Source organism: Arachis duranensis, chromosome 2 (genome assembly GCF_000817695.3).
Source record: "Arachis duranensis cultivar V14167 chromosome 2, aradu.V14167.gnm2.J7QH, whole genome shotgun sequence".
NCBI classification, from domain to species: domain Eukaryota; kingdom Viridiplantae; phylum Streptophyta; class Magnoliopsida; order Fabales; family Fabaceae; genus Arachis; species Arachis duranensis.
This window is the reverse complement of record NC_029773.3, coordinates 74,666,573-74,684,708: the sequence shown is the minus strand read 5'-3', so window position 1 is coordinate 74,684,708 and position 18,136 is coordinate 74,666,573. Positions and strand designations below refer to the sequence as shown.

General features: G+C 33.0%; 2 protein-coding genes across 2 annotated transcripts; both read right to left on the bottom strand.

Annotated features, from left to right (window-relative positions):
- Positions 1-1,543: 1,543 nt before the first annotated feature.
- LOC107474956 (serine carboxypeptidase-like 6) lies at positions 1,544-8,281 on the bottom strand. Its single transcript, XM_052257877.1, has 9 exons — positions 8,036-8,281; positions 6,927-7,075; positions 6,512-6,588; positions 5,995-6,114; positions 5,201-5,303; positions 4,722-4,759; positions 1,921-2,019; positions 1,711-1,801; positions 1,544-1,566 (listed from the first exon to the last, which is right to left on the bottom strand). Exons 1-9 carry the CDS (start codon positions 8,188-8,190, stop codon positions 1,544-1,546), a joined length of 855 nt encoding a protein of 284 aa, XP_052113837.1. The 5' UTR covers positions 8,191-8,281.
- Positions 8,282-10,123: 1,842 nt separating this feature from the next.
- Positions 10,124-14,002, bottom strand: LOC107474950 (hsp70 nucleotide exchange factor FES1). Its single transcript, XM_016094591.3, has 6 exons — positions 13,704-14,002; positions 12,543-12,685; positions 12,360-12,410; positions 11,625-11,846; positions 11,429-11,531; positions 10,124-10,893 (listed from the first exon to the last, which is right to left on the bottom strand). Exons 1-6 carry the CDS (start codon positions 13,787-13,789, stop codon positions 10,350-10,352), a joined length of 1,149 nt encoding a protein of 382 aa, XP_015950077.1. The 5' UTR covers positions 13,790-14,002; the 3' UTR covers positions 10,124-10,349.
- Between the last annotated feature and the right edge of the window lie 4,134 nt (positions 14,003-18,136).

The following is an 18,136-nucleotide window of genomic DNA, read 5'->3' as shown; positions in this document are numbered from 1 at the left end:
TAATATTTAACTTTTCAAAGTAATAACAGATGTCTTCGATGAAGATTTTATATAAATACTTTCAGTAATTATATAGGGAATTAGATAAGAAATTTATATATCTCAATTTATTTTATTTATCTCAATTTGATGTTCTCTTATAAAAGTCAAGTACAATTTTTGAATCATGTAGACTTACTTTTTAAGTAATTGATTTTTACTCATTGCCAACATTATGTGGCAGGCTCAAGATTCATCAACAAATATGAACTTAAAATTATCATTTCTAATGACAATTTAAATAATTCTACTAAAACAAATAACATAGTTTATCGAAGAGTATTTAAAAATGTCTAATTTCATCTTTGTAGTATCTAAGCTACGTTGTTTCTATATTAATATGTCATTCTTAACTTATTATTATTAAAATCTACTAATTCAATGTGAAAATATTTAACTTTAAATTGTTTTTCAAATTTATTCTTAAAAAATTTTATCAATTAAATTAGCTTTTTAAAGATTATAAATTTATTATTTTTGTCTTTTTATTACTTCATTAACAGTTTCTCTCAATAATTAATGATATATAATAAAATAGATTATGTACACGACTGCTTTACACTACTTTACACTAGTTAATTATGAAATGAAATTACCTTAGTAGTGTTTGATCCAATAATATCAAAGAAAGTTAATGCAGATTTATTATTGGATCATAAACACTACACATGCATACCTCTCTCACATGCAATGCCTTGCGAACACTCTGGGAGTTGGCCCATTGGGTGGTAAGAAAATAATTCTACAAAAGAAAGCACAGAAAAATCAGATTCAAATCAAAATGGACTCAAAACGTGTGTGGAGTAATTTTTTTATATGGATTTAGCCTTGTTGGGTTGATGGATATCATGGACAATAAAAAAAATAAATGTGTGTAGTATATTGTTATTAAAATTTTAAATTTTTTTATATGAATTTTTTTTAAAATTGATATTAATGGAATCAGATAGTCCTATTTACTACAAATCGAAAAGTCTGGTTTTAATTTTTAAATTTTTCATTTTTGAAAACAAAAATTGGATCCGATTTTAATGTTAAAAAAAATTTAATTTTTAAAATCGCAAATCAGAGTTCAATTTGTTATTTTCTGTTAAAAAAGTTAAACAATGTAAAAAAACTCATGCCTTGGATTTTTTAAATCTACAACAGTGTAAATAACATCTCCTGTTTCATCTTTTTGTGATACACACCTGGATCATAAAAAAACTTTCAAGTGTACTGGTGTAATAATTTTTAACCGTTTATCTTAATTATAAAAAATATATATAATATATATAACTAAGATCAATGGTTAAAAATTATTAAAATACCAATATACTTAAAAACTTTTCAAAAAAATAAGCTATATACATGATTGACAAAAGTACTTGGCAGATCACTGTTGGCACAGTTAGATATGAACTAAGAGGACCCTCCAACTTCTGAGTCAAAAGTCTCCCCTGTGTCCCTTCATCATCCATAAGAAAATCAACTTTGCAATGTTTACCAAAACATTCTAATGAGTTTAACAATAATCGTGTTGTATTCCTTTGTTTTAACTTTTAAATTAATTTTTAGTTTTCATTGGAAAATCAATGTATTTTGACATAGAAAGTAAAAACGACAATTATTTTAAAACAAAAAAGGGAAAAAGTGAATAAAATAATAAAAAGTTTGGATAATTATTAATACTTGCCTCTTGATAGTATTGCATGTCTCTTAAACACAATTCATTTTTGGCATCTATATCAATATACTCCCCTTTACAATTTCTCTGCAAAGACTGTCCATAGATTACAGAAAATTAGAGATCATTGGAGTTTCCTTGGAACATTTTTGTTAAATGGACATTACAAAAATAAATATATGAACATTGAATACTTAATAATTAAACTATATTACCAAATAGAGTTCATCGGAAATAAGTGCCATTCCATGAGTATATTGCATCTTATCATTTGACTCTTTTCCAGTGGTAATCGGGTTTCCTAATAGATAACCCTGTGAAAAATTAAGCCAATTAATTAGTCTTCATTGTTTATATAAGATTGTGTTCATTTGTTGAGACATGGACACTAATTGTTAGATATAGCGGTATACGTTCAGCGTTTGTTTGGTAAGACAAGGATTTAGATAACTATGGTAGTACACAGATACACTCAAAATACATGTATTTAGTATTTCTCGACTAAATCACCAAAAGTAACCATAAAAGATTGATTCGTTGACAAAAGTAACCATATAAGATCAAAACTCCTCAAATACCTATAATTGATATGCTCTGTTTGTCAAATGTGACCAAATATTAATAAAATGTTGTTAAATTATACAATGTATTCACATCCATTGCAACTTGGTAAAAGAATGCCTTAGGTGGATTAAAAAAATTTTTTGTTAAAATTGCATTTATTTAATTGCATTTATTTAGTTTATTAAAAAAATGTTAATCTTTCAAGCATTGAAATTAAAAGAATAGAAAGTGGTGTTACCCTCCCTTTTGAGGGCGACATCAATCATCCCCTAACAAAGCAGTTTTTCATCTTCTTCTTCTCTAGCGTACTCCAATTATACTCTGATTCCATTCCTGTGACGACATTGAAGCAGTTTTTCATCTTCTTCTTCTCTAGCATACTCCCATTATACTCTGATTCCATTCCTGTGACGACATTGGAGAAGGAGGTTGCTGCTTCTCCAACGAACCGTGTTTAGAGGCGTACTCTGTCACACTTAAAGGCTCTATGAGGTAATACTTTTATGAACTAAGTCCTTCAATGATTGTAACCTCTAAGTTATAAGAGTTGTGTGCAAGGAGCACTACCCCCAAGACTTTGCAGCAGCCATGACAACAATCAGAAAACTAAACCCACATGCTTGGGAGTATCTAAGCCGCATTCTACCAAAATAATGGTCAAGATCCCACTTTAGTGAATGGCCAAAGGTGGATAATATCACCAACAACAACAGTGAAGTTTTTAACTCTAAGTGTAAGAAGTTTTGGGGAAAGCCAATCATTACCCTCCTGGAAGAGATAAGGTGTTATGTTATGAGAATTTTGGCTAGAAATAAGAAGGAGTTGAGGGGATACAATGGACGGCTTTGTCCAGTACAACAGAGTAGATTGGAGAAAAATAAGAAACAGAGTAGTAGTTGGAGGCCATTCTGGACAGGGATGATGTTGGAAATATCTTTTAGGTTCAATGCTTACCAATCACTTGTACATGACCATTACAAACAAAAAAAGCATAAACTGTAGAAACAAGGACACAAGCTATACTCTCATAGCTTTGATTTCACCTTCAATTTTCTTCTCAACCTTCGTGGCCGTGCTAACATTTCTCTTCCTGTGGTCTGTTGGAGCAATTGACACATCTTGATTAGCAACATCACATTCATGCTCATTGAGTCTTCTAATCAAACACCATGCCAAACTTTACTATCCCCATCAATTTCATCAACCCAAACAAAATAATGGCAATCTCGACTCTACAGAAGCCAAAAAATCAAAAATAATGTCCCATACCTTCGAAAAGGAGCAACGAATGAACCATCTTCTAGGATTAGTAACCGTCAAAGATTCCAACAAGACAACATACTCACCACAGTGATATCTTCCATCCATAATTTTCTTCTTCTTCATCTTCGAATGTGAAGCTCTTGAAAATATGCTTCCTTCGCTTGTAGTTACCTCTCTCCTTGACATTGCTCAAATTCTATGAGCATAAATTAATTCAGGAATTAAGGTTCTTCGCTTGTAGTTACCTTGGATGCCTGTGCTCGGGTTACCCTGCGAAAATTGGGTTTCAACTGAGAAGAATGAAGAATTAGGGTTTAAATTGACCCTAAATGGTACTGAGTACACGTATGCCTACCAACGCATGTAAGCGTCAACGTAAACAGTCCACGTAAGCCACTCTGCTAAGGGTACATCAGACTTGGCTACTTTTGACAAACGGAGCAAATCAATTGTGGGTATTTGAGGAGTTTTGATCTTCCATGGTTACTTTTGACAGCGAATCAATCTTTCATAGTTATTTTTTGTGGTTTAGTCGTATTCCTCCTTAAAGTTGAGACAGGAGACACAATGCATATGACACAATTTGACTTTTTCATCCTTAATTATTTTTGAAATTACCAATGCATAAGATGCAAAGGCTAAAATTGACATTTGATTTATACATGCGTGTCTTGTACATTATTATCAAACACGTTACAAAATTTGTATGTCTTTATGTCTATGTATCTTTGTGTATTTGTGTATGTGTCTATGTGTTTCAAGAACACTAACCAAACCCAATAAAACTATTGTCAAACACACCGCATTCAAAATGAATTTTTTTTTTCTTTTTTGGACTCAATTGAACCACTTGCATCAGGATTATCATTAAGAACTCACTTAACCGCACGCAAAGAATTGGTCTAGTGGTCATCATATATGCCTTGCAACAAGTATACCAGGCTCGATACTTGGCTAGCCAAGTAATGGATGAAATCCTTAGGTATTATGTGTGTGAATATAGGGCGAGGGAGTTTGTAATGTCTAGAATTGGAAGATGTCCAATCCATGTTAAAAGACTAAGGTAAAAAGGTGAAAGATTTTGATTATATGTTAGGCAATCTTTAATGGTGAAAACACACTTTTTATATTAATTTATCAATAACAAAAAACATTAATAAAAAAATGGTCAAACAAACTGATGACAAACCTGGAGATTTATCCAGGGTTGAAGACCTTGATCATTTCCTGTTAATCAAGGAAATTGAATAATAGTTCTTTAATCAAAATCATGTGAGTTAATAAAGCTTTTTATGTGTATGAATGGTAAAAAAAATTAAGCTTATCTAAAAGATATTTCATAAAACCTTCTAAGAGAAGATTATTATGAATTATTATATTATTTTGGTATTAATTATATAGAACCAATGAAGCTATATCCTATATGAAAGATAAGGTAAAAGGACTCATGTTTTGCAAAACTTGAGGCGTGTGAAGTGTGAACCAGTTTATAATGTCCAAAAGAAAAACACACCAATCATGACTTGTAAAAGAAAAACAACAGATAATTAGTAATATTAGTGATAATTAAAATGATTAAGAAACATTTTCAGCATGATGATTATAATAAATTATTAAGATATTAGCCATTTCTTATAGTAATTACTTGAGCCAATAAAAAATTTATACCATTTAAAATTTCTTGAACAACACCCGGGGCAGGAATTCCAGAGTATGAATCAGCTCCCATGTAAAATTTATTTGAAAGAAATTCCGGGTGTTCCAGAAGCCACTACAACCATTAAGAAGGGCAGCATCATAGGTAATGACAACTTAATAATAAAGAATCTCCCAAATAAAGCTCAAAGTACACTACATTATGAACAATCAAAAAAGAAAGAGTAAAGTATCGCTTTTGTCCCTAACGTTTAGGATAAGTCATATTTGTGTCCCTAATGTTTAAATCGTCCTATTTGTATCCCTAACGTTTGTAAAAGTGATTCAATATTATCTTGCCGTCAATTACACATTATGAACTTTAGTTGGAACTTTAAAAATCTCTTCTTGAAGATAGAATACAAATGTTCAGATCAAAACTGATTATCCACTCCGGATAATAACTCATTAAAAATTGAAACTAATCTTTGCAACATTTATATAATTCACTGTTTTAGGGATATAATTGAACATGAACACAAATTTTGGGTACAATATTAAAATTGAACACATCCAAGTGAGACTTAATTGAGAATGAATACATTCAAGTGAGAATAATTGAAAATACAATATGATCTATTAGTATAATTGACAACAGGATAACATTGAATTACTTATACAAATAGGACAGTTTAAACATTAGAGACACAAATAAAACTTATTCCATAAAAATGATACTTTACTCAAAAAGAAAAGAAAAAGCATTAAGCTGTTAATTAGCAAGAAATATGGTGGCAGAGACATGAACACAAGCATAGAGACTTTACCTTCCTAATAAATAGATGGGTATGGTTAATTAATTTCGAATGACTGCGATGTGCGGTGACATTCTTGGCATAAGAGAAGCCTGTTCCAATTGGCAAATCAGCAAAAATAATGCTAGAGACCTAAAATAAAAACATTGAAATGATTAGCAAAATAACACTTTCCAACAACATTTTCTTTTGTAAAAGAAAAAATCACATAAAAAGGATGTGAACAACAATTTGGGGTTGTACTATTTGTTGGACAACTTTGTTTGTGAGCAACTGGGGTGTGAAGTCTATAGACGAATTCTCTCGAAAATGTTATAAATCTTCTTTGGTTGGTTAAACCTTTCAAACTAAAGTTATAAACTATTTGAATTAGTTACCAAATAAAAGAGACAACTTTTAGGAGTTGGCTAAATATTATATCCACTACCAACATTAATTAATACATAGATTTTACAACAACATGCTTAAATAATGAACAGAAATTACCATTGCAAAATTTGGATATAGTTCAAGAAACAAATTGCATTACCTTTGTCCATGACTGTGGCCTCAAGACCAAATTAGGTAAGCTCCCATTGTATTCCTCAATTTTAAATTTTATCGGACCTGTAGCAAACAGGGTAAAACAATGAAATCACAAAACTATTTTTCCATTCACGAGACCTAAAACCCAAAACTTTGTTTATGAGAAATTAATACCTAAAATTATTATATATTTATATGATTGAATTTGATCAAGTGACACATATTTCAAATTCAGCATCATCCACACTAGATTTTTGCTTAGCTTAAGTATAAGGACAGTGAATATCTTGTTTGGATTAGCACATTTTGTGTTGAGTATAAAACCGTTACAGATAAATTTCGGCTAAATAGAGATTAAAGAAGACATGCATAAATGTGTAAAGTTTAAGAAAAGGTATAAGAATGAAGAGTGGTATTACCAATTTGGTAGACAAGGCCAGAAAATGAAGAACAACCAGGACCACCAGTTAGCCATAGCATAAGAGGGTCATTTTTAGGATCATTTTCTGACTTAATAAAATAGTAAAATACTTGCAAGTCATCATCTGTGTCCCCCAATCCCACGTACCTGTAAAAAACATAAACCTCGTATTGAAAGTTGAATATGTATTAAAATAGTGTTAATGATCAAATTAGTCCTTGAAAAATGGAATTTTTTTAAAATTCATTTATGAAAAATTTTATCAATCAAATTATTCATCCAGAGATTATAAATTCACTATATTTTGTTTTTCTGTTACTTTATTAACAATTTTTGCTAATTATTGATGATGTGAAACAACATATTTGACATCTCTAATTGGACACTAACAAAATATGTTTATAAAAATTTATAGATTTAGTCTATTTTTTCAATTACATAAATTCTAATCCTAATATAACATAGAAATTATAGATAAATTTTTATAAACATATTTTGTCAGCGTCTATTGGACATGCTAGGTATTATTTATGCTGTCAGTTAACATTTTACATCACCAATCGTTGATAGAAATTATTAATAGAGTGATGGAATGACAGATGTGATTATTTTATAATATTTAAAGAACCAATTTGATTGATAAAATAATTCAAAGACAAATTAAAAAAAACTTATTTTTTAAGAATTAATTTGATCATTAATCTTTTTATTTATATCTTGATGTTCTTTTTTCTCTATCATATTGTCTTGAGTTCTTTGATTAAAAAAAAATCCTATCAATATTTAAATGAGTAAAAATTTCAAAATATATATTTTTAACACATAAAAATAAAGAATTTCAATTAAAAAAAATTAATTTTAATACATTAATAATGTCAAATTATATACATAATTATCCAATCACATTTTTTTTAAATGATCCTTCACATAATCAATATAAAAAGTGATTATTTTTACATAAATAACGATATAAAACAATTTTACACATCAAAATTAAATTTTTTAAAGAATGAATTAGAATTTCTAGTTATTTTTCATAAAAAATAATAAACAAAAGAATAAGAGTCAATGGTGGATATCAAAATTACACAAAAGTGGTGATCGTACCCAGTTTCAAGGTGAAAGGGGAGTGGGCCATCAAAACCAGGAAGGTGTTCAACTTTTGCAGCAACATCTTCAATCTGATGAGATTCTATCTGCAGCAAAATCGTGAGAACAAGAAACAGTACTTGAAAAGAGAGGGGAGAAGAATGAACCACCATGGTTCGTCCCTGGAGAAGCTGCAAAAATGTATATATTGAAAAAGAAAAAAAGAAAACTACTACTATGACTATAACAAGTGTGATTCTGATTCATGTTTGAGAAAAATATTATGATTAATAGATAATTATGGTGAGTGTGTTGAAGTGACGGATGATATCACATTTGTCACTGTCAAACAGCAATAAACGAAGAAACGTATGGTGACACGCTTACACCTGGGACCTGTGCTGTTATAAAAGAGTTTATAAAAAATAATTTTTTAAAAAATATAGNAAAATTAAATTAAAAATAATTTTTAATAAACACAAATAATAATAATTATGTTTGATAAAATAATTTTTAAAATTTAAAAACACTATAAAAGACATAAATTTAAGTGTTAAATTTGAAAATTGGAAAAGTCTAAGAGCCAGCAGTTTTATTAAATTCTGAACAGCATGTAACCAGTAAAAGAAAAATGAATAATTCTACACTATTGGATGAAATCTCACATCATTAAAAATATTATTGATAGCTACTTGATGGCTACGAATTACAAAAGTTGCTGACCCTAGCACTTCTCTTAAAAATTTAAGACAACTTTAAAAAACTCTACTTTAACTGCTTTCAAAAATATTTTAATCTTTTAAAAATTACAACCATAAATACATAATTTTTTTTATTTACCAAATAAACATAAAATGAGGAGCTTATGCTTTTAAAAAACACATGTATCTCTTTGAAAAACTATCAAACCAAGCATTAGTTTTTGGCAATACAACTCTTGCGAATTAAGCTAGCTTTTTGAGAAGGTGGTGGTATTTTTAAAAAGGGTACAAACTTTTTAATTGTGTTTAATAAATAAAAAAATTATTTGTATGTGATTGTATCTTTTAAAAAATAAAATTAATTTTAAAATTATTTAAAGCGAAATTTTTTAAAGATAATTTATGTTTATTAAAATTAAAATATCTAATATAACTTTATGTATTAATTAACATCTAAATCTAATTTTTAATTTATATCAATGTATTATTTGTATTTCAATATGTATTTTGTACTAATGACTGACTTTGGTAGCTGATTTTAATGTACATATAATATAACTCATTTCTGTATTTGCAGTAAATTTAGGTGTAAAACGAAGATATTTTAGTATAACACGAAGATATTTGGGTATAAAACGAAGATATTTGGGTATATTTTTATTCTGATTTGCATAATTTAGAACCCTTCATCTTCCTCCTCGTCATCTTCTGTTGTTCTTCTTTATCGTCTTATTTCATATTCTCATAATTTTTTTTGAGAGGAAAAAATCAAAGAAAAAAATACATAATGTTACAAAATCAAAAGAAAAAGAAGGAGAAACACGATGATGAAGATGAAACACGCGAAAAGAAGTATAAAAAACACAAAGAAAAAAGAGAAGAAGAAAGATGAAAAGGAGAAAGAGAAGAAACGCAAAGAAAAAATGACAGTTATAATTTTCATCGAGAAAGAAGAAAAAAAGTCGTTCTTTGAAAACGCATGTTAACACGCTTTTGTACGTGAGTATAGCTGCTTCTGTTGGGTTTAGCCCGACTTATATATGTAACATGACTGTAAAAACAAAAATAAAATAATAAATTAAACTATTAAAATAATATCTAAAAATTTACGTTATTAACAAAAATAACTCCAAAAAATTTAAACAAATAAACCCTCAAAATATTTACTGCCAATGCTAAGTACGTAAAGAAGAAACTTTTTGTATACTATCCAGGTAAGTTCATATATTGAAATATTTCTAAATCAATATCTGAAAAAGAAAATATGGGTCCAATATGTAATACTTTGGATTTACAGAATATGTAAAAATATTTGTATATAACATAAAGTTTAGTTTTCATTTCATTGGTTCTTGTATTTTTCCTCGGATCAGGTGAAACCCTGACAAGAGAAAGATGAGTAAAATTTCGGAATGTGTCAATACTCATACAGCAAGATGGCGCAACAACTCACAAATCAAATTGAGGGAGAATAATAACTTATCAACTTAGAACACCCCATGAAAGGAGAATCTGGGTGAGAAAAGGGAAGTCACTACTTAATCTAAAGCCTATGAATGTGTAGAAGACAATGAAAAATGAGTGGACAAAAGCTTCATTTACAAGTATCCCTCTGAAAAACTTGCATTACTCTAACTACCTTGATTGTCGCTGTTCCGAGGAGGCGGCCCTGGCCCTATAAGCAAAGGAGCCTCCTTCTTTTCATTTTTGGATTCTCTCTTGGAATTGGGGTTTGCGGCTGAAGATCGAAGTGGTGGCTCGAAAAATTTGCTGGCAACATCAGGAGGGGCAGCTGCATTATCTTCTCCAGGCAAAACAAGAAGACCTTTTTCTCGAAGAGATGACGGCTCATTGAAGCAAGTGCTCCAGAGGGAGTCCACAAGCTGCCTCTCCTCCCTGGCCGCCCCAAGGTCTTCAGCTGACATCAAACTGATTCCATTTATTCGTTCTTGAAGAAGTTGCTTCATTTTCTCATCATCTTCTGCGGAAGCTTCATTTTTAACTTCTTTTTTGTCACGAGTAAGCTCAAGAAGTCCTCGGAGGGCCGCTTCTCGGACATCTGAATCTTCACTAGAGGCAAGGTGCATCAGTATCCGTGGAAATCCTAGCTCATTTACAATGCTGCAATCTGAAGTATTCTCATTCAAAAGGTAATGGATCAAGTTGAGAGCCTTCCTATAAAATTGAAAATTGACCAAGATTAGGTATTAGATTCCATCACAAGTAATGAGCATCAAAAAAGCATAGTCAATAAGTAAAAGAAGAGCACATCAACACTGTAGTTCAAGAGTTTTTGTTTTGACACTTGGGTCTTTGAAAAGCCCCTGTAACATTTTTCTTTAACATTTTAGTCCTTTAAAGATTAAATACATACACCTTAACCCCTAAAACTATTTTAACTAACGCTAACATTAAATTACATACACTTCAGTCCTCGTACAAAAATCCTCTTTTCAGGACAAATTGCATGCATTTGATCTTTCAAGGACTAAAATGTATGCATTAAATCTTTTTACTCAAGTCTCAAGATGAAAATCTCCCAAAAGTTGAAGTGTATGAATTTAAAGTACTAAAGTGTTGAAACAAAAATCTTTCAGACACTTCAGTATAGATTTATTCCATTTTGTAATTACAGACCAATAATATGGATATCATATGGAAAATTACAAATTTATATACAAACAAACAAATCAGGAAAAACCTTAATTACCTTTGAAACCTCACATTTTCAGAAGTTAGAGCATCTTTTAAGGCTGCATAACCATTTGCAAGACGAAAGGCAGCTATGCCAGATTTGTTGTGCCGAATCAGTGCTGTCAAGTAATCCACAAAAAACACATAATGAAGATTACAAGGAATATGCTAAAACTGGGAAAAGAAAATTAAAAAGAAAAAATACTACATACAAGAGATTGCTCCAAGTGCCTGAGTCCTAACATTCACATCAGGATCTGAAGTGAAATTGGAAATAAGAGGTTCAAAGCCATTTGCTTCCATAACAAGTTGCTGACTACGAGGATTATTCTGGACTATCGTGGTTACAACATCAGCAGCCTTTGCACGAATATTGGGATGGGAGTTCTTGAGGTAACCAAGAAGCGGAACCAACCCACCAATTGAATGGAGATCTGGAAATATGTCCAAACCAGGAAAATAAGTGAGACATACATTTCTTTCAATCAGAAACATAGAGCCATATTATTCAGCCGTAGATAAGACAGGCACCAAAAATCATAGAAAAGGAATGATGTTAAGGTTAACAACAGAAGAATGGTACTTCAGCAGTGCCTTCACATAGAAAAATACGAGGACAAACAATATTTTTCTGCAGAAGCATAGCAAAAACCACATCAACTGAAAACAACATGAGTCATGACACCGTGAATATAAACTCAATACATTTATTTTTGCAAAGCCAGTACAACTCAAATAACGGATTACCAATTACCATTGACCCTTCATTGCCCAAATTTTAAGAGAGACACTGCATCATACAGTGAATAATGCATAGAAGATGATATATGAACATCAAGCATAAGCTGACACATGTCAAGTACTTCACACATTAATAATCACTTAAGCAGTGTCATTATACTCTTCCAACACAACAGACCAAGTTTATAAGCATCCTAAAGACTCACCATTGGCCATATCAATCGACTCAACATGCTCTTGCAACTCATCTAACAAATCTGTCAAAAAAAAAAGTTAGATAGAGATAAACCCCAAGTCAGTACAAGATTTAAAAAGAAAGAAAATGACTCACTAAAATGTTAAATGTAAATTTTATTTTATTTTTTATGTAGCTTTCACATGTTAGATACCTTCAATGTCTGCAGGGGTAACACCCTGAGATTCCAAGACTTGCTCTGGAGTCTGCATTACAAGGGTAATCTCTTTCATACGTTTTACAACATCAATGGTCTGTGCTTGCATCGCTTCCATAAACCATCTCCGATCCTCTTCACTACACAGTACAGAAATTAACAAAATCAGACCCTGGTAATACTAGCCAATCCCAGATCTCGTCACACCCCAGACATCACCTAAACTGGGATGTTGGGATCCCAGGACATGGGATGGCTGGCATTTGAACAACGGTAAAGGGAAATCCTATGATATATATAGCATGCCTATTGTATATAATTTTATTTTTTATTTTGAAAAAGGGGAAAAAATAAACCATGTATGAAAAATCATAGTAATAAACTCACCAAGTCATAATTCCTAATTTAAGATGAAGGAGTATACAACTTTGTCTACAACCGTATGCTAATATTCCTCTAATTTCAAAATTACAAAACCAACATAGCAAACCATAATATTTGGGTCCATCCCCATCCATATTCAACTTCCAAAAGATAAATGTATCCCTTTCATTTATACTAGAATTTTCAATACAACAATGCATGTCATAAACCATAGCTACAAAACATGAAACCTTGATACCTCTCAACAACAGAAACATATTCATAACATCAAGAAACTCACACCCTAATCCGCTGAATATCAATATCAATCTCTTCATTGATAAAAGTACGTGACTTTGCAGAAAAAAGAAAGCCACGGAAAAGATAAAGGTGTGATGCATTTTTATTTTCTATTTTTATTTTCAGCATTTTCTGTTTCTGTTTTCATCTCCTGTTTACTCTTTTGTCTTGGCAAAATTCTAACAGAAAATAAAAAACCCTAAAGAAAGGCACCCTAAGCTTCTAAATTATTCCATGAAAGAATCAGAATAGATTGATTGATTCTTAACTTCAGTCTTCAGGCTCTCCATTCATAACTTCATATTGATTAAAAGCATAAAACCCTACTTTACTCCATTAAGCAAAAATTAACAATACTATTAAAACATGCAAAAATAAATTAATAATATTGAAACATGGACTTCCCTTTTTGCATCAAAGGGGGAAAAACTTACCATAACGAGCCAACTCAACTAGAAGAACATATTTAGAGAGAAAAGAAGAGATTGAAAGTACCTTAAATTGCGAGTGGGGCGACTTCCATCGGAGTTAGCAATGCTCCATTTGAGTAATCCATCCCAGTTAGGTCCTTCTTTTGCCATTGTTGCTCGATTGAAGAAAGGGTAGAAGACAAGAAAAGAGGGAAAACTTCGAATAGGGTTCTAAAATTCACGAACAGAATGAAGAAGAGGGTTTTTGGGAACACGAAGGGGTTGGGGGTACTTATTCGTGAAGGATTCGGGAAGCGTCTCAAGGATTCGGGAGAGTGGTGGAAAGTGGAAAGAGGAACAAGTGAACAACGAAGAAGTACTGAATAGATGTGATTTTCTTTTTCGGTATTCGAATCGTTTTTGGCATTAGACTGTTGGCCCATGGGCCTTTCTTATACGGCTCAGACTCGGGCTTCCGCCTACAAATCTTTTCGATTTTTCTACTATTAAAATAATGTTTTGGTCAAACTCTTAAATAGAGCTCAAATCCGCGACAGATTAGTCCTTAACCTGTCGAGTCGGGGGATACCGTTGGGAACCAAAAAAAAATTAATGTTTTGGTCAAGACAGTTTCTTTCATAGCATCTTCAAAAATATCTAGACATCAAAAAAAGAATTTCAAAAAGGAAAAGTATAGGGTACCAATATATTATCCGCCAACTTCTGCCAACTCTTTTTTTATATTTGTGTTTTATGGAAGTGTGTTCGTAGATGTGTCTAGTAATTAATATATTTTAAATACATATATAAAGAGACACATCCAGAAAATATATCTATAAAGACACTTCTATTAAACACAGTTATAAAAAAGACATTTTTATTAGACACATCCACGAACACACTTTCATGAAACACAATTATAAATAAGAGTTGGCAGAAGTTGGCAGATATGTTGTTGGTAACGTAGCAGAACCGTTTCAAAAATATCTAATTTCATCTATCAGTTTTAGGATTTTTTTTAAATAAATATTTTAATTACGAATATACGTTACTTTGAGAGTATTTACTAATTTTCATTAGGTGATTTATCTCGTTTATAGTATAAATGAGATACGTGGTAATATAAAACGTTTACGCAATAAACAAGATACAATATAACAAAAATCATAAAAGGATCAAGAAACCGATGGTATTCCTCACAAATCTCTCAATTTTTTTCTCTTCCGTTTTTCTTTGAAAAACTTAGAAAAAATGTCTAGTGGCAGTGGTTTCTTTGTCATGATGGTATATCCAAACTGTTAGATGAGAAACAGTCACAGTGGGTTATATTTTAGTGTGAGAGTCTTGCGCTATTCCGAACTCGAAGAGCAAATTCATTGTCCAAGTTAAAGAGTATGATATTGACTCACGCCGGCGATGGGAAGAAAAAAGAGATTGGTAGAGTTGGGTATAAGATGCTAGCACTGATGTAAAATGGTGTATTTCGATTTCGTCCGTTCTGGCTCGATGGCAATGAGCATGTGTACCTAATGTTTGACGTGCACGAGAGAATTATGGTTGAACAAGTGATGGAGTTTTTTGCGGAGGTTCGTGATGTTGGTGGTGGTGGTTCTGGCTGATCGAACTTTGTACCTAATGACCCTCCTCTGACACCACGACCGTTGCACTCTGCTAGTCGAGTGCAGGACATGGAAGTTAAGGATGATGAATCTGACGAAGAGTACGTTGTCGATAGCCATGAAAGTAGTTCCTCTAATGATGACAACGATGATGAGTTCATACTAGAGACTCTTGTTGGTGGATCAGTTCCATACCTTTTGCCTGCTCTGAGTCCAATTCCAGAGTTATCATCTATGCTCAACCACTACCATACATTGGATTTGATGCGATCCACGAGAAAACTCTATATTCAAATATGGGGGCCGACAATTACAACACCGAAAGTGGTGTGGAGTTTCGGGTTGGCCACAGATTCAGAAGCAAAGAGGCAGTGATGCAAAGCGTGAAAAATTACCGCATTTGGAGAAGTGCCGAGTATCGAGTTGTCGAGTCTGATCAATTAAATCACCACTTACGTTGCCGATAATTTATGGATGGTTGTCCTTGGAGTCTCAGTGTCGCATTTCAACAGAATCTGGGATATTGGTGAGTGTTATAGTATCTTAGTTTCTTGTCTTCTTTGTCGTTGTTATTATGGTTACATTTTAATTCAACTATATTTAAAATGGTTAGGGAGGTGCGTAAATTCGGCGGACCACACATGTTCCTAGCCCCCACTATCTCATAGGATCATCAACAGTTAGACAGCAACCTCGTATGCAGAATCACCATGCCAGTCATACAGTCTAATCCATCAGTTATCATCCCTGTTCTACAGAGTACAGTGAGACAAAGCTATCACTTTAAGTCGTCATACAGAAAGGTTTGGATGGTAAATCAAAAGACAATTGCACAGATATATGATGATTAGGATGAGTCGTACAAGGTGCCACAGTTGCTCCAAGAATTGTAAAATAGTCTCCCTGGCACAATATGTAACATCAGTGCGATGTCGTACTATGATGACTACTTGATGGTGCACGACTGCGGTTAGTTCAATAAGGTGTTCTAGTCATACTCTCCCTAAATTGAAGCTTTCAAGCATTGTAAGTCATTCGTCTCCATATACGGCATGCACTTGTATCAAAAATATGGTGGAGTGTTGCTAATTATAGTTGCACAGGATGATAACAGTAACATCCTCCCTGTGGCCTTTGCTATTTTTAAGTCTAAGAGTATGGAGTCATGGTCCTTCTTCTTTACAAATCTGAGACTCCATGTGACACCACAAGAAGGGCTACTAAATATATCTGATAGATCCCAAGCAATCAAGGTTGCATTTAGAGCTAATAATAGCCTCTAGAAGCTTCCTAGGGAGTTCCATGCGTACTGTTCCTACTATGTTAGGCACATGGCTGGCTGCAAACTTCATGTCTCAATTCAAGTCAGCCGAGGACAAGCGATATCTCATAAATGCTGCATACAGTCCTAGTAATGATGGGTACGAGTGGTACATGGATGCTCTAAGGATGTTATCCCTTGAGATGGCTGACTGGGACCGTAGATTTAATAAGAAAATATGATTGTAACATTGTGATGGTGGATGTCAGTTTGAGCACATGACAACTAACCTATCCGAATTTTTTAATAAAGTTCTAAAGGGTACAAGATATCTACCCATTTCAACTATCGTTAGATGCACATACAAGAGATTACAGCAGTTGTTCATCCAGGAGGGTAGGGAGGTGCAGGCTCAAATGGCGGCAGGTAATCAGTATTCACAGTGGCTGCAGGCTACGGTTGAAAAGAATAGATAGGGTTATCCAGAAGATGCGGGTTACACATTGCGACAAGAGGGCTTCGATTTTTTTTTGTAGAGGAATTAGAGTCGTTTGAGGGTTCGAGCCAGGGTTTATTCCGTGTATGGTTGAGCTAGGGGACATGCGACTCTGGGCTTTTCCAATCACTTCATTTCTCTTGTCGTCATGCACTTGCTGCTTGTGCTGCTGCCAGCGTCGAGTGGGGGTCATATGTTCATCCAGTCCACCTGCAGGAGTATGTGTTCAAGGTTTACGAGGTAGAGTTTCCCCCAATCCCTTACAAGAAGCTTTGGCCAGAGTAGCATGAGACACATTTTCGCCCTAATTCTGCCATGCGTAGAAAGGCAACCTGCAGGCCAGTTTCTACGAGGTTTCATAGGGATATGGATGTGGTAGAATGTCAAGAGAAACGGTGCTGGCTATGCCGGCAAATTGTCCATACTAAGAGGGATTGTCTGAATCAACCCACAGAGGATACTTAGCAATTGCATAATTTGTGCCGCATTTCATATGTATTAGAAGCGCACTATTCATTTATGGTTACATTATGTATCATTATTATCTTATTTTATTAAGCAATTAAACAGCCATGTTTTATATTGTATAACGATAATTTGCATGCATAACCCTAATCTAGACATGGATAATAACTAATAAATTCGTTAAACAATGTTACATAAATCAAAGACAAAAATAAAGCAGTACATCATCATTGTAATGTAAAATTTTGGTACAAAAACTGTACTATGGAATGGTACATGATAAACTACTAACTAATCTAACAACACGTACTGCTGGTCATGGATGCTGGTCCCTAGGGTATTGAAGGCAATACCCAATTCTACAAGGGGAAGGCTATGTTTGACGAGGTGATCTGTAGCCTCGCGGGTCCTGAGGAGCCTATGGTGGTGGAAAGGCCACTGCATGTGACGATGGCGGAGGAGGCTATGGAAGGTACGTGTGTGCCTGATTAGTCGCTTGTATCTGGAAGTGTGGTGGTGGTGGTGATGGATACTGAGGTGGGGGAAGTAACCAATGTGAAATAGTCACCAGTCGGTTATAATCAACCGAAGGAGGTGTAGCCTACTAAGACTCCAGCCTGAGATATGGCACATAGAAAGAACTAGCACCCGGGTACATCTGAGGCACCCAGACCGAG

Excerpts from the sequence above, each read along its gene's own strand:
- LOC107474956 (XM_052257877.1), bottom strand. The coding sequence starts at position 8,190 with ATGGTGGTTCATTCTTCTCCCCTCTCTTTTCAAGTACTGTTTCTTGTT. Across the intron at positions 7,076-8,035 it reads CCCTTTCACCTTGAAACTGG|GTACGTGGGATTGGGGGACA; the intron begins GTACGATCACCA and ends TGTTTTTTACAG. Across the intron at positions 1,567-1,710 it reads GCAATACTATCAAGAGGCAA|GAATACAACACGATTATTGT; the intron begins GTATTAATAATT and ends GTTAAAACAAAG.
- LOC107474950 (XM_016094591.3), bottom strand. The coding sequence starts at position 13,789 with ATGGCAAAAGAAGGACCTAACTGGGATGGATTACTCAAATGGAGCATT. Across the intron at positions 12,686-13,703 it reads CGCCCCACTCGCAATTTAAG|TGAAGAGGATCGGAGATGGT; the intron begins GTACTTTCAATC and ends TGTACTGTGTAG. Across the intron at positions 10,894-11,428 it reads GAAAATGTGAGGTTTCAAAG|GAAGGCTCTCAACTTGATCC; the intron begins GTAATTAAGGTT and ends TCAATTTTATAG.